Source organism: Crinia signifera, chromosome 5 (assembly GCF_055691185.1).
Source record: "Crinia signifera chromosome 5, ASM5569118v1, whole genome shotgun sequence".
Taxonomy (NCBI): domain Eukaryota; kingdom Metazoa; phylum Chordata; class Amphibia; order Anura; family Myobatrachidae; genus Crinia; species Crinia signifera.
In genome coordinates this window covers 234,649,754-234,664,771 of record NC_139221.1, presented here as the reverse complement: position 1 = coordinate 234,664,771, position 15,018 = coordinate 234,649,754, and the positions used below count along the sequence as shown (strand labels likewise).

Here is a 15,018-nt window from a genome sequence, read left to right as displayed (position 1 = left end):
CACGTGCACACATGAAATAGATAAACTTATTCACGGAACCTGATTCCAGATGCTGAGCTGCGCAGCACCTAGGCAGCCATCAGCGACGCCATCTTAATCATTGCTACTCATAGGAAGCTGTAGAAGGGCTCAACTGGCCATCTCCCCTGCAGCACACCACAGAAGTAAGTCAGGGCAGCATGTCAGGGGCTCTGGCTGGAGGAAGCGTCAGAGAGAGAGATGCCAGGGACCGGAGTTGGGCCCTCACTGGGCTGAGGTCCACTGCCTATGCAGGAGCCCTACCTCCTCCCTCGAGGCTCCTCCCTTAGTTTCACCCGGAGCTGGAACGAGTGGGGGGCGGATGGAAAAAAAAAAAATCTAAAAGGTTCATAACCTTTCTAGACCTAGAATCATTGTATTTCTACGCTAAACTAGTAGTTTTGTTACAATATTTACATGACAGTTGAAAAAGACAGTTTGTAATTTCACATTTTTATGAAGAACATAAGAATAAATCATTTGTCCATAGAAATACTGAAGTTATAAAAAAAAATTAAAAGTTCAGGGGACTTGTCCTTAACCCCAAGATCGGCGATCACATCGGCAGAAAGACAGCAGAACCCATCATTCACTGATACAATGAAGCTGCCTTAAATGTTCCAACATACACTACAGATGGCCATCAATCAGCTCTGTGTAATTTGTTCAGTGACGAATTCTCACATAGTGCAAACGGCGCTTAGATGCAAGTATTATTGCAGGTTCATTTTAGTCTCATTTCATCTCTGGAATTTTCAGCTGGTTGGATAGTCATAATGGGACACCTGGAACAAGATATTGCAGGCATAAGACATGGACAGTAAATGTTACACTCGCCCAGAGAACCTTAAAGAACCATATGTAAGTATGATGCTAAACAACGACAATTACGTAACATACGATCCATGATACCACAGAGGTTCAGTTAAACACCCATCTGGCCAGAATGCCTTGCTGTAGTCAATGTTACAAATTCTAGTGTGCAGTAACTATCGGAAATAGAACAAGCCTTGGAGAAAATGTTTTGTAGTTGTCTTTAATGCAGTAAGCATTCTGGTTTATAATATAGAGGATCAGTAGTCTGGATTGCTGGTCTGTTTTCTTGCCGGCTACTGATAAGAGTAATTATTTTAAATAAATACAACTAAAGGAAAATTGGGCGCAAACCTAAAATGTGAACTAATTTAAAACAAATCACATTACAAATATAACTTTATAGTCTCAGTTTAGGAAATCAAATGAGCTAAAACTACATACTTATGATTTTATTAGCATAAAACATTTATATATACGGAATGCGGTCATTTGGTCTACAGCATGATGGTCGACAGTCATTAGGTCGACATTGGTCTAGGTCGACACGGTTCTAGGTCAAAAGGTCATTAGTTCGACAGTGTCTAGGTCGACATTGGGTTTTTCACTGTCTTTTTAGCCGACATGTGCCAATAGGCGGTATTTCATGCCCTACCATCCACTAGGGCATGGTGGGAGAATAAAATTGTGTGCTGAGCATAGTGCAGCAGACGGAAGAGTGGCTGTCACTTCTCTGTGGCTATGTCGAGTGACCGAGGATGGAACATGACCGTGAGTGGAGCTCAACACCACACCCCGACTCATTAAGTCTCTCACTCGCAGGCTGCGGCCAGAAGTGTGTTGATCAGCAATGTCACAGAGGGAGGGTGCTGACATCACAAAAGCCCACAGGTGGAAGGGAATGTGTCCCGGCTGTGGTATATTATCCTTAATGCATTTCTCCGCTGCATAGAGAAAGGCAGTTTCATCAGAAGGTGCATGAGGTCTCTCCCTGGACCAGTATTTGAATGCCCAGGTATCCAATCCTCAGGGAGCATTATTCAGTGGCAACATCTATGGCTATTTTTAGACATATTTTCTAGCTATATCTAGTTTAAAACTTTGAAACACATATATGATATATTAAAAATAAACCCGCACCTGAAAAAAGTAAATCAATAAGCGTCCTGTTTTGTATAGGTTTTTGTACTGCCCTTCAAGGAACATATTTTACAATAGGCCAACCCCCAAATCCATATCTATGGCTTTTCATTAAGGTACATTATTCTTTTCATTTTCTCTTATACCACAACTTACCACTAGATTGTGCTACAAAGGATACCTTATAGGACAGCACCATGCCCACAACACAAAGCAACGTAGCCATGAATCCAAAGACCTAAAAATGAGAATACACAGAATATTTATGAAACCAAACAGATCAAACTTATTTATACAAAACTGATATAAATCCTGTCGAATGGCAATTACTTAGTTATACCGACACCTTCTCATGATCGTCACAGAGACCCTGATTCTTAAGGGAGTGTCAGGCAAAAGGATAGTTTAGGAGGAACTATTATTTACTTTAAAAATAAGTACAGATTATTAATATGGTTATAAGAAAATATATAGTTTCTTTTCTATTAACTAATACCCATTTTCCACCAAAATCCCAGAAACTCCAGTGGTGTGGGGTGTTGGTACGGAGGGTGTCTGATGTCACCAGCGACATGGGCAGGGAGAGATTAATGTCTCCCCATATAGTAAGGATGGTGCAAAAATAGGAACCACCAGACTAGGGATACCAATCCCGGGATCAGCATTTTTGGCCAGGATTTGAATCCAGGGATTTCATCCCCTTCTCCCGTGTAGCGCTGAGCGGGCCGGGGTGGAGGCGGGTAACTTGGAGTCCGGGCAGACTCGGCGGACCTCTAACATCACGCTGCGCTGCCTGGCAACAAGGTTGTGTGGCTGCACAGCATGATGTTAGAGATCACATCACACTGCGCAGCCACACACTGTTTCCCACGCCACCGCATCTGCCCGGACACTCATTACCCACCTCCTCCCCGGCACGATGAGTCACCTTGCCTCCTCCACCGCATGCCGCTGCACATTTCCACTATATCTAGAGGCAATTTATTAATTATTGGGCATATCAGGAGGCCAATCTCAGGAAATCCCGGATTGACAGTTTCTCAATCCCGAATCCAGGGTGGGCTGTTATCTTTCACTCCCCAGTGACAGCTGTAACAGACCCCTTTCAATTTGGCCCATCCCCAATGCTGATAACAGGTCCCAGGTCTGATGGGACCCTTTTTCACTGGGCAAAAACCCCAGTTGATGTACGTTTATGTGCAAAAACTCTGGGTTTTCAAGACAATAAGAAAAGTGGTATCAACCAAGAGGTGGTGGAATATTAATAGCCACAATTACCAATCCTATAAAATGGATGTTTTAATTATGTGATTTTTGCTAGTTCATATCCTTGATTTGCAAATCTCACATTTCCCTTATTATAAGGAACCCAGATAAATTTGTATATTGCTTTACATTTTAAAACTTTATTACTTTCCATTTTTTTTTATGAAAGTGGAAATTAAATGGCTGACTACCAGTACCACTACACATGTCTGGCTGGTAATGCCAGGGTATACATGTGCTGAGGCCATTTCCAACAGAGGGTTCCTGGGGAATCCTGCCAGAACTAATATATCAGAAGATTGCGGTAGCCAACACCGAGAATGTATTGCCAGTATTGCTGGGTAGCTGAATAATCAATTTATTGAATGATAAACTGCACAGAGATATTTTTCTGTGCTAAGCAGAGACAGAAAATCATTGTTAATCTTGGGCAATGGACTAGTTTAACCCCTTCCCGACATATGACGTACATTTACGTCATATGTCGGTTGCCGGGGAATCAAGTCAGCTCACGGAGTGAGCTGGCTTGAAAGAGAGCAGGTAATGGCTGTATATTACAGCCAGGTCCCTGCTCTCACGGCCACGAGCGGCGAGTTCGCCGATCGTGGCCGTTTAACCCTTTAAGCACCGCGGGCAAAGCGACCGCAGTGCTTAAATAGCTGATCGGAGGGGGGGCGCCCCCCTCCGGCGCCGATCGGGGCCCCCCGCAGCGAGATCGGAGGGTGCCGATCGGTTGCCATGGTAGCCAGGGGTCTAATGTAGACCCCTGGGCTGGCCGTGTCTGCATACCTATCATATCCTGCCTGAGGCAGGATGTAATAGGAAGTGCATAAAATCACTACGTTCAGCCATAGAGCTCTATGGCTGAACCTAGTACAGGCGATCGCGCCCCCTAGTGGTCAAGTACACTAGGGGGCCTTGTAGTAAAAGTAAAAAAATAAAAAAAATAAAGTTTAAAAATAAAAAAAAAATAAAAAAATATTAAAAGTTCAAATCACCCCCCTTTCACCATTTCCAAAATAAAAAAAAAAAATAAACATATTTGGTATCGCCGCGTTCCTAAAAGTCCGATCTATTAAAATATAACATTAGTTATCCCGCACGGTTAAAGGCGTAAACGGAAAATAATCCCCAACGCCAAAACTACGTTTTTTGGTCGCATCGCCTACCCAAAAAAAAATAGCTAAAAGAGATCAAAAAGTCGCCCATATCCCATAATGGTATTAATTAAAAAGTACACTTCAGCCCGCAAAAAATGAGCCCTCACCCAGGTCCGTAGGTGGAAAAATAAAAAAGTTATAAGCCGCAGAACATGGCGACGCGACGCAAATTCGAAAAACCGTAACATTTTCTATTTTTTTTTTTAGTGGTAAAATGTAACGAAAACTATATAAGTTTGGTATCACCGGAATCGTAACGACCCATAGAATAAAGATAACCCATCATTTTAAACGAACTATGAACTCCAAAAAAACCGTAACCAGCGCAAAATTGTGGAATTGCGTTTTTTTTTCTTTTTACCCCACATTTAATTATTTCCTGATTCCCCAGAATATTATACGGTATAGTAAATGGTACCATTAAAAAGTACAACTTGTCCCGCAAAAAAAAAGCCCACATGTGTCTATATAGCCGGAAAATTAAAAAAGTTACGCTTATTTGAACGCAAGGAGGAAAAAAAAAAAAAAATTACCATAAAAGGCAGTCGGGAAGGGGTTAATATACTTATTCTAGGACTGCATTAATAATACATCATGACTTGGTCATCCAGCTAGTGCTAAAACAGAAGTAAACAAAGGAAATGGGAAAAATTTATATTTTAAGAACTGTTAAGTGACAATGTAAGTATGCTGCCAGCTGCAGCGTCACACATAGGTTTCTATGGGGGATGTGACGCTGAAAGATTTTTGAATATCGAGAATGCAAAACATTTTCTACACTTTATATATAGTTCTGGCAGGATTTCCCAGGAACCCTCTGTTGGAAATGGCCCCTGTGCATTGTGGACAGAATGACCATGCTTGTGGAGAAGCGCCAGGCACACACTCAGCATTTTGTGGGCATGTGTCCCTGCCTGTGGAGAGTGGTATATTCACCCGATCTGAGTACAATGTTTGCGCCTAAATGCGATCATATCGCTTTGCAAATGCGATCATTGATAAATGGCCCCCTTTGAACGCTGGACGAGGCAGTGTGGTAAATGGTAAATGAGTTGAAGGTGGAAAGCTGTAATTAGGGAGGATGATAGATGCAGGATATTATCAGACCTTAATATTGTGGAGGTATATAGAGACTATATAAGAGATGTAGGAAATTACATTGTGACATAGAAATGCCTTTTTTATTTAATTCATACCAACCATCATCTACTACTCACTGACATTAGTAAGTGCAGCATTAGTAGCACCATTAGGAAAATTCAATGTAGCAGCCACATTCGTAGATTTAAGTTATAGTTTATGGTACAGAAAACCATTTAAGATTATTAAGTGAGGAAATGTATGTATGAATGGTTTAGTAATGCCATTATTAAGCAAGGGGATTTTGCAGTGAGTTGTGGGGAATGAAGTACAGCGACAAAAGATGTGGAAGTGATGGTAGATTTTATTTAATATATAGGAATTCCATTATTGGGGAATACATCGGTTTATTTAAGGGGTGTATTCAATCCAGTATTCAGACTATCGGAACTTCCTGACAGTCGAAATCCTGGGCCATTTTCTTCTGTTCCAACTCGACAGTCAGATTTCAATGTACCGAATGTCGAGCGTTGGAAAGTCTGTGGATTGGCAAAAATGGCCGTGGATTATTGAAAAACAGCCGTGACTTCAACAATTTGCAGCCGTTTCTGACAAAACAGACCAGACTTTTGTCGAAAGTGGGATCTGACGGCCTCAATGCTGTCGGTTACGGCAGCATTGAATAGGCGAGTGCCGCTATTTCCCGTCGGCGGAAATAGTGGCACAGATTGAATAACCCCCTTGGACGCAGAACACCTAAATGCATCCTCCTGAACTGCATTATATATACTGTATTGATCCATGTATTTTTAATAGGCATTCCTAATCCCACTCAAGCATCTCACTTACATGATTCAGCCGCATGCAAAGTTGATACAATCAGTATCAATATTAGACTGACACTGAATTTGGAAGTATATCTTACCGAACCAACAACTAATCCACCAATACCATGACTTTTGACAGCAGCCACAATAGAGCCAACGAAGAGCAGGAAAGTACAGATGGCGTAGTGCAACAGCTCCTAAAACAAAATTCCAAATATGACAAGGACTTTAATCACTATATTCAAATTTGTTTATAGAAGTTCAGCAAATGACAGTTTTAAAGAATTGCTTTCCCATTGCATTGTGCTACACATAGAGGTGAATTTAATTTACAAACTGGATAAAATGATCCCACCTAATGCATGACTATTTACAAGAATGACCGTATTACATATATAACATCACTGAGAGCAGAGCTCAGTGTGTGACTGGTCACTGAGGAGAAAGGTGGAGTGATACAGCTCTGTTTGTAATGTTAGTGCAGTGATGGCTACCTTGACACTCCAGCTGTTGTTGAACTACACATCCCAGCATCCCCTGCGTCAGTTTCAGCATGGCCAAATAGTAAAACTGTAGCAGGGCATCCTAGGATGTGTAGTTCAACAACAGCTGGAGTGCCAAGGTTAGCCATCACTGTGTCAGTGAGTAGATTGGTGAAGTGATACAGCTCGATGTGATATTCCTGTCAGAGAAAGAGTTGCGGTGTGAGTTACACAGAGCCATGATGACTTCCCCCACATTGAGAACAGAGAGGAACATATCAGCCAGAGCCTGAGGAAGAGGAGTTCCCAGGGTCGCCTCTCAACAGTCTATAGTATTTAAATAAAGGAGTGAGCATCCCAGGGTGTAAATACACCATATTAAAAGTGTCCGAAAAGAAAACCACTCAGACGCCAGAAAAGCGATCATTTATGGCAGGAATATGGAGGTGTGTGCATTGAGTTTGCAGATGCACAAAAAGTTTTTTTATTTACAAAACGAACATTAAATTTTTTCATAGTAAATCGCCAGATGAGTCCATGCAAAGTTTCATGTACGATGCAGGTATGTCTTCTACATGCATCCTGCGCTTGATTTGTAGGTCCACAAATAATTCACAGGGGACCAGGTATGTACTGAAGGGTGAATGACCAAGGTCTTGGATGTGTTCATGTACCACAAAATCCACCACTTGCTGGCAGGTGCACTGTTGTGATGGAGAAGGGCACTACAAGCGAGAGTTATTGGACGGCACCTGGAAATGGGTTCCAGCACTTGCGGCAGGCATTGGTTGGCATACCAGACCTCAGTAGCAGTGTGCAGCTGCACAAGAGGTACCGTAGCTACAATAACAATCTATTTAAAGCACATTATGGGGCAAATCTGATTGGCTGGTGTGGGCAACATCCCACCTTCAGTAGAACTCCCATCTTGATAAATTTACCCCTATGTGTGCACCCTGTATTCTAGAATGAACCCCCATGAAGAGCCTCAAAGTGTAAGTGACAACCACAGAGTACCCACATATAAACGCAGCAGCCAAGTATAAGGAGATAGCTGCTGGCAGACATCACAACTCTGGAGTGAATGAGGCAACTGAATAGCCCCAATGAAGAAAAGAGCACAGTGGCCATTTATGAGGGTACAGGAACTAATGATGGCACCTGAAATAAAGGAAAAGTCCCAATACATACACCCCATGCTATCAGAGAAGAACTGTTGCATATTGTGATGAGAGGTCAGAAACCGTGTATAATTTATTGTGAGGGGAGAGCCCCACACATAAATGTCTCACCAGCTGTGTAAGGATAGAGTATGGAAGAGAGAGTCAGGTCTATGAGATCTTGTTCCTGCACTGCTTCAGTACGATGTGCACCTTGGGGATAATTCTGGTTTGCGTGGTAATCTGTGAGGCTCGAAATGATTTCCCCCAAGCTTCGCAAGTAAAAGTCAGTCTGATCTGACTTCTATATGCGTGTGCCCGTCGAAAACAGGGAAGGTGACTGACGGCCTGCGAAGTCAACCTCCCGCCCTGGCAGGCACTGGCCTGTCCACGTACCCCAGTCCCTGCCACCGTCTGCCCCCCAGCCTGCCCAAATCCCTGCAAACGGCTCAGCGACTATGCAAGGGAAGATGCACATGCGCATAAAAGCCCATGCGCTGGGCCCTAAACATCAGAACTGGGCCGAATTCACCCCGTTCCAAACAGACCAGAATGAGGACCCTACTTTGCATGAACTCTGTCATTGTGACCAAATCCTCAGTGACCAGTGCACATTTCGGCAATTAATCCATTAACCAATGCACATTGCTAGAGATCTAGGGGCAACAACATAAAATGATAAGTATTAAGTCATTACAGACATCTTTTTGCTGTGCCTTGTCCTTCACTTATTCAAATATAACGGTACTTATGTATCGCATGCAATATAGTGGCATACAATTCATGCGATGCGATTTTTCATTGTAAAGACCCGATTTTTAATTGTATAGTCAACTATGGGTGATTTCATACCCCCACTATCCAACTACGCATGCAGTTGATTTTATATAGTGTGGCGAGCGCAGCGAGGGGACGCAGAATACATGTAAAGTAATCAGCGTCCGCTCGCCACGCTTCGGGCACGGTGGCTCGCTGTGCTCGTCACACTATATAAAATCAACTCCATGCGTAGTTGGATAGTGGGGGTATGAAATCACCCATGGTTGACTATACAATTAAAAAACATCGGTCTTTTCAATGAAAAATCGCATCGCATGCCTTAAGTAGTGGCATGCAGTGAAAAAAAAAATCGGGCGCCCAGATAATACAGAAGTACCAATATAACACTAACTATTACTTATTACTCCAAACAATGCTGACAGTTTTAACAGGGATTCCCACGGGAACATGGCCCTGTCACATTTAATTGTAGGATTAATCACTTTTGCTGCGATGGTCATAGGCATTTGGGTACTTGTGTATTATCTGGGCCTGATTCCTATTTTAAATGCCCCCCCCAGACCCGATTTTTGATTGTACACCCACCCTGATGGATAATGAGTAGGTCAAATGCCCCCTATTGTTAACGCCACCCCACGATCAACGCCAACCCGAAGCGTGGCGAGCACGTGAGAAGCGGCAGTACGTGTCCTCCAACCTTTTCATACCCCCACTATCCACATCGGCGTGGAGTTGACTTTACATAGTGTGGCGAGCGCAGCGAGCCACCGTGCCCGAAGCGTGACGAGCGCACGCGGATTACTTCACATGTATTCCACGTCCCCTCGCCACGCTTCGGGCTCGTATTCCACGTCCGCTCGCCACGCTTCGGGCTCGCCACACTATATAAAAAAGGGATTTTTGTAAGAACTTACCGTTCGAATCCCTTTCTCTGATATGGTCCTGGTGACACAGCTCAACATTGGGATGTAGGAGGGTCCGTAGGAGCCAGGCACCTATCCTAAAGCTTTAGAGGGTAGGCTCCTCCCCTACTGCATCCCAGACTCTTCAGTTCAATCTTTCAAAGCCACTGGAATACATTAACTCAGTACAAACGCCTGCACACATTATATGCACATTTTTCAAAAACAACTTTTAACCATATAACATAAAACATCATGAACCTGGCAGACTTACTGAGCATAAGGGAGGGATCGCTGTGTCACCAGGACCATATCAGAGAAAGGGATTCGAACGGTAAGTTCTTACAAAAATCCCTTTTTCTCTTTCAATGGTCCTGGTGACACAGCTCAACAGTGGGACGTTCCAGAGCCGGTCCTTTGGGTGGGTACGCTCAGGTCTTCAGCTCTCATCACTGCTCGCCCGAATGATGCGTCCTCAGAAGCGAACTCATGGAACCTATAGAATTTGGCAAAGGCATGAACAGATGACCAAGTGGCAGCCCTGCAAACCTGCTCAGCTGTTGCCCCATGTCGAACCGCCCAAGAGGTGGCAACCGACCTGGTGGTATGCGCATTAATCCTGGCCGGTACAGGCCTACCAACTTTAGTATATGCAAACGCTATAACAGAGCGCAACCACCTAGCAATGGTCTGCTTAGAAGCAGGCCAACCAATTTTGTGTATGTCATACAAAACTAACAAGGTGTCAGTCTTTCTGACACTCTTAACTCTGTCCACATAAACGCGCAAGGCGCGCACAACATCCAAATTCCTCAATTTGTCCCTTTTCCTTGAACCCTCTGGGGGTTGAAACACAGGCAGAACTATCTCCTGATTTAGACGAAAAGCAGAGACTACTTTCGGTAAAAATTGGGGTACTGTCCGAAGAACAGCCCTATCATCATTAAATATAAGGAAAGGAGACTTGCATGACAATGCCCCCAACTCCGATACTCTTTTTGCTGACGCCACTGCCAACAAAAATACCAGTTTCCATGTAAGGAATTTAAGGTCAGCTGACCTTAATGGTTCAAAAGGTGCCTTCTGAAGGCACTCCAAAACCAGAGATAAATCCCATGGTGCTACTGGTTGTTTGTAGGGAGGTTTCAATCGGGACACCCCCTGCAGGAAGGTCTGTACTTCCGGTATTAAAGCAATCCTTCTCTGGAAGTAAATAGACAAGGCCGAGATCTGTACCTTGAGTGACTGAAGGCTTAACCTGGAGGAAAAGCCATCCTGCAAAAACTCCAACAATTTTGCCAATTTAAAGCGTGATGTGTGTGACTTCTGCCTTTCACACCATCGAATATAGGACTTCCAGACCCTATAATAATTTGCAGAAGATACTGACTTTCTGGCTTTAATCATTGTGTTAAACCACCGCCTCTGAGAATCCTTTATTCCTCAAAATGGCGGTTTCAACAACCAGGCCGTCAGAATTAATCGAGCTGAATCCAGATGGTTGAACGGTCCTTGTCTTAGAAGGTCTGACCTCAGAGGTAGACGCCACGAGTCCACAGACAATCTCTGAAGTCTCGAGTACCAGGACCTCCTTGGCCAATCCGGGGCCACTAAAATTACAGGAATTGTCTGGGCCTGTATTCTTTTCAACACTCTTGCCAGCATTGGAACTGGTGGAAAAACATAAAGAAGATTCCCCTCCCAGGGGATAGTCATGGCATCCACTGCTTCTGCCAGTAGATCCCTCGTCCTGGCATAAAACCTGGGTACCTGATGGTTGAACCTGGATGCCATCAGGTCCACATCCGGAGTTCCCCACCTCATTGTAATCTGGTGAAATACTTGTGGGTTCAGACTCCATTCTCCTTCCATCAGCTCCTCCCTGCTCAGGAAGTCGGCCTCTATATTCTCCACTCCTGGAATGAATATTGTTGATAATGCTGGAACATTCTGTTCCGCCCACAAGAAGATTCGGGACACCTCCCACATAGCCAGCTTGCTGCGTGTGCCTCCCTGGCGATTCAGATATGCCACAGCTGTGGCGTTGTCGGTCTGAATCCTTAACGGCAGCCTCTGTAACCTTTTTCCCGCCAGAGAAATCACCTTCCACACAGCTCTCAGTTCCAAGATGTTGATCGGTAAGGCAGACTCCTCTGGTGTCCACAAGCCTTGCAGACGCAAGTCCAAGACTACTGCCCCCCAGCCTCTGAGACTGGCGTCGGTAGTGACTACCAGCCAGCTCCAGGACTGCAGGGACCGACCCCACTGAAGGGAATCCACCTCTGTCCACCATTTCAGGGAGGATCGAGTTTCTGAAGACAACACTATCTGTTCCGTCTTCATAGTTTGTGTGTTTCCTGACCAAGTCGTCAAAATGTTCCACTGGAACACTCGAGAGTGGAACCTGGCGAACTGCAACGTCTCGAAAGACGCCACCATCTTCCCCAGCAGCTTGAGGCACCTCCATACTGATGTGCTCCGAGAGCCGAGAATCACCTGGACCAAGGCAGCCAGATCCCTGGCTTTTGCCTCTGGTAAAAATACCCGATGTAGGTGGGTATCCAGCACCACTCCCAGGAATTAGAGTCTCTGTGACGGCACCAACTGAGACTTTTGTAAGTTTAAAAGCCAGCCGTGAGCCTGCAAAAAATTGATGGCTTCTGCCAAGTGACTCTGCAACATGTCTGCTGACTCTGCTTTGAACAGCAGGTCGTCCAAATATGGAATCACAGTGATTCCCCTCAGTCGAAGCACAGCCGCCATTACAGACATTATCTTGGTGAATACCCTTGGTGCTGTGGCCAGTCCGAAGGGCAACGCCTGGAATTGCAAGTGCAGGTCTCCTATCGCAAACCTCAACAGAGCCTGATGTTCTGGGTGTATAGGGACATGAAGGTACGCGTCCTGGACATCCATGGATGCCAAACATTCTACCTGGTCCAGGCTTAGCAGCACTGACCGTAGAGACTCCATTTGAAATGGTCTTTAAATTCAGAATCGGTCTGAAAGACCCGTCTGGTTTGGGCACCAAAAAAGCCTCTTTTCCACTCCGCTCTGGGGACCGGGATCACCACACCCTTCTCTAAAAGAGAGTGAGCCGCTCCCAAGAGAGCCGCACGGAGCCGAGCCTCCTTTGGTAGTGGTGTGGGAATGAATTTTCTCGGAGGAAGACCTTTGAAGGGAATTTTGTAATCCTGGGATATAATGTTTAATACCCAGGCATCCTGGTCTAACAATGCCCATGCGTCCCTGAACGGTGACAGACGCCCCCCCACCTTGACCACCGCCGGGCCAATCCCCTGGCAGTCATGCGGAGGGTTTGTCCTCTCCTTTGGTGTTTGGTTTCTTATGAAAGGAACCAAATTTGACTTTGGGGCTTATCCCTGGAGGACTGAAACTTTCCCCTAAAAGACTGTCCTCGAAAGGACGCACCTCCTCTAGGGGAGGGCCGAAAGGACGGCCTGAAAGCAGAAAATCTTGATGTCTGCTTGGCTGCAGGGGCAGGCAGGAAAGTACTTTTGCCACCTGTGGCCTGTTTAATAATCTCTTCCAGTTCAGAGCCAAATAACAGCTTTCCTTTAAAAGCTAATCCTTCTAAGGCCTTCTTAGACTCGTTATCTGCCTCCCAAGCCTTAAGCCAGAGCACTCTCCTGGCATTGACAGACACTGTGGAAACTCTAGCAGCCATTTTGAGAGCTTCCTCCTCAGCCTCTAGCACATACTCTGCTGCTGCTTTCAGCTTCTCCGCAAGCAATAACACACAAGGGTCAGCATGTTAAATGGTGCACAAATCATTGGCCCATACAATCATGGCCTTAGAGACCCAGGCTGAAGCAATCAGAGGACGTAGGGTGTATCCCACTCCTTCAAATATTGCTTTTAGGTTACCCTCCAGCTTTTTGTCTACGGGGTCCTTAAAAGCTGCTCCCCCTTGCACTGGTAAAACAGTAGCTTTTGACAACCGTGCCACAGAAGCATCAACCACTGGAACTTTCTCCCAGAGATCTGCATGAGACTCAGGCATGGGGTACAGACTTAAGAATCTCTTAGGCATCTGCAGTCTTTTATCGGGCATTTTCCAAGCCCCTTCCAATAAGTCCTGTAAACCTTCATCTGAAGGGAAAGTAACAGCTTCCTTACGCTGCCGTTTAAATACACCTTTTGCAGGAGTTTTATCTTCCACAGACAAATTTAAAGCCTGTTTAACAGCAGTAATCAAATCCTCCACCCCTGCGGCTGAGGAATCCTCAGAATCATCACCCTGCTCCCAGGGAATGTCTGCATATGCTCCTTCCTCCTCATCAACCAATAAAGGCACTGAGTAAGACCTTTTAGGGGTCCCCACAGCATCCACATCAATCTTGTTTAGCAATTCACTAAACCTGTTAATCCCTTTTGCAGTATCCTGCATCACCTGTAGGAAAGCAGGGTCTGCCTGGGTAAGAGGCAAGGAGCCAGAGGACTGCTGAGATGATGACATAGGTCTCTGAGTATCTACCAAGACATCACTCTGTCCAGCAATTGCACTAAAGCATTTACAGACCTGCCCAGGGCACTGGGCCCACGCGGGTTCCAATTGCTCTACCCTCTGGGGTTCACTCCCCATGGGTTTAACAGCAGCGCAAGCAATACAAAAGCCCCCCTTGGCCATCTGCTCAGGGATAAATTTCAGTGTGCAAACACTGCAAGCGCTCAATGTATCTGGGGCTCCCTCCCCCAAAACCACAGACTGATGCACAGACATGATGTTCACAAATAACACAGTCACAGCGCAAAATGTACAGGCGTTTACACAAAGCCAATGTACTCAGTCACTTAGCTGTCTGTAGTCTTCAGAATAGGGAAAGCGATGCCCAGGAAATCCAATCACTCTGTCAGGATCTGTCAGCCAGCTCAACTCCGCTGCAAGCGTTTCGAATGGCGCCAAAAACAGAGTGAGGGAAGAGACCAAGTACCTGCTGCTGCTGCGGGGTCCGTGACTTTTGGCGCCAACCACCCCCAGACAGCCGCTCCCTTAGTAGGATCTCCTAGTTCCAGTATCTCCCCCTCAGCTGGGGACCACTTGGAACATGCCTGTAACACACTGCTGTCCTCTCAGATAGGAGCTCAGTGTGTAAGCTCCGCAGAAAATGGCCGTCGCCATCACGGAGCGCCTGTCCCCCATGATCCCCACCTAGCGTGAAGCCGGTTTCAGAGCGCTCCGGAGCCCAGGCAGCTTCTTAAAAGAAGCTGTAAGCGCTGCACAGGGAGGCCAGACAGCGTCTTCCCTGTGCACAGCGAGCTGACAGGACGTGCTTCTGTGAGCTCCTGCTGCGCTAGCAGTGTGAGGATTCACTAATGAGAATCCTCACACTGTGCCTACCTAGCTAGAGTGAAAAGTTAATAAAATA

At 45.4% G+C, this 15,018-nt stretch overlaps 1 protein-coding gene across 1 annotated transcript in view; it reads right to left on the bottom strand.

The window, feature by feature from the left end:
• Positions 1–442: 442 nt before the first annotated feature.
• Positions 443–15,018, bottom strand: part of CMTM7 (CKLF like MARVEL transmembrane domain containing 7) — a 33,589-nt gene continuing 19,013 nt past the window's right edge. Inside the window, exons 3-5 of the mRNA XM_083188655.1 lie at positions 6,403–6,501; positions 2,128–2,209; positions 443–803 (exon numbers count right to left, since the gene is read on the bottom strand). Of these exons, the coding sequence (XP_083044781.1) occupies positions 790–803; positions 2,128–2,209; positions 6,403–6,501 (195 nt within the window). The 3' untranslated portion in view covers positions 443–789. The remainder of the gene's footprint in view (positions 804–2,127; positions 2,210–6,402; positions 6,502–15,018) is intronic.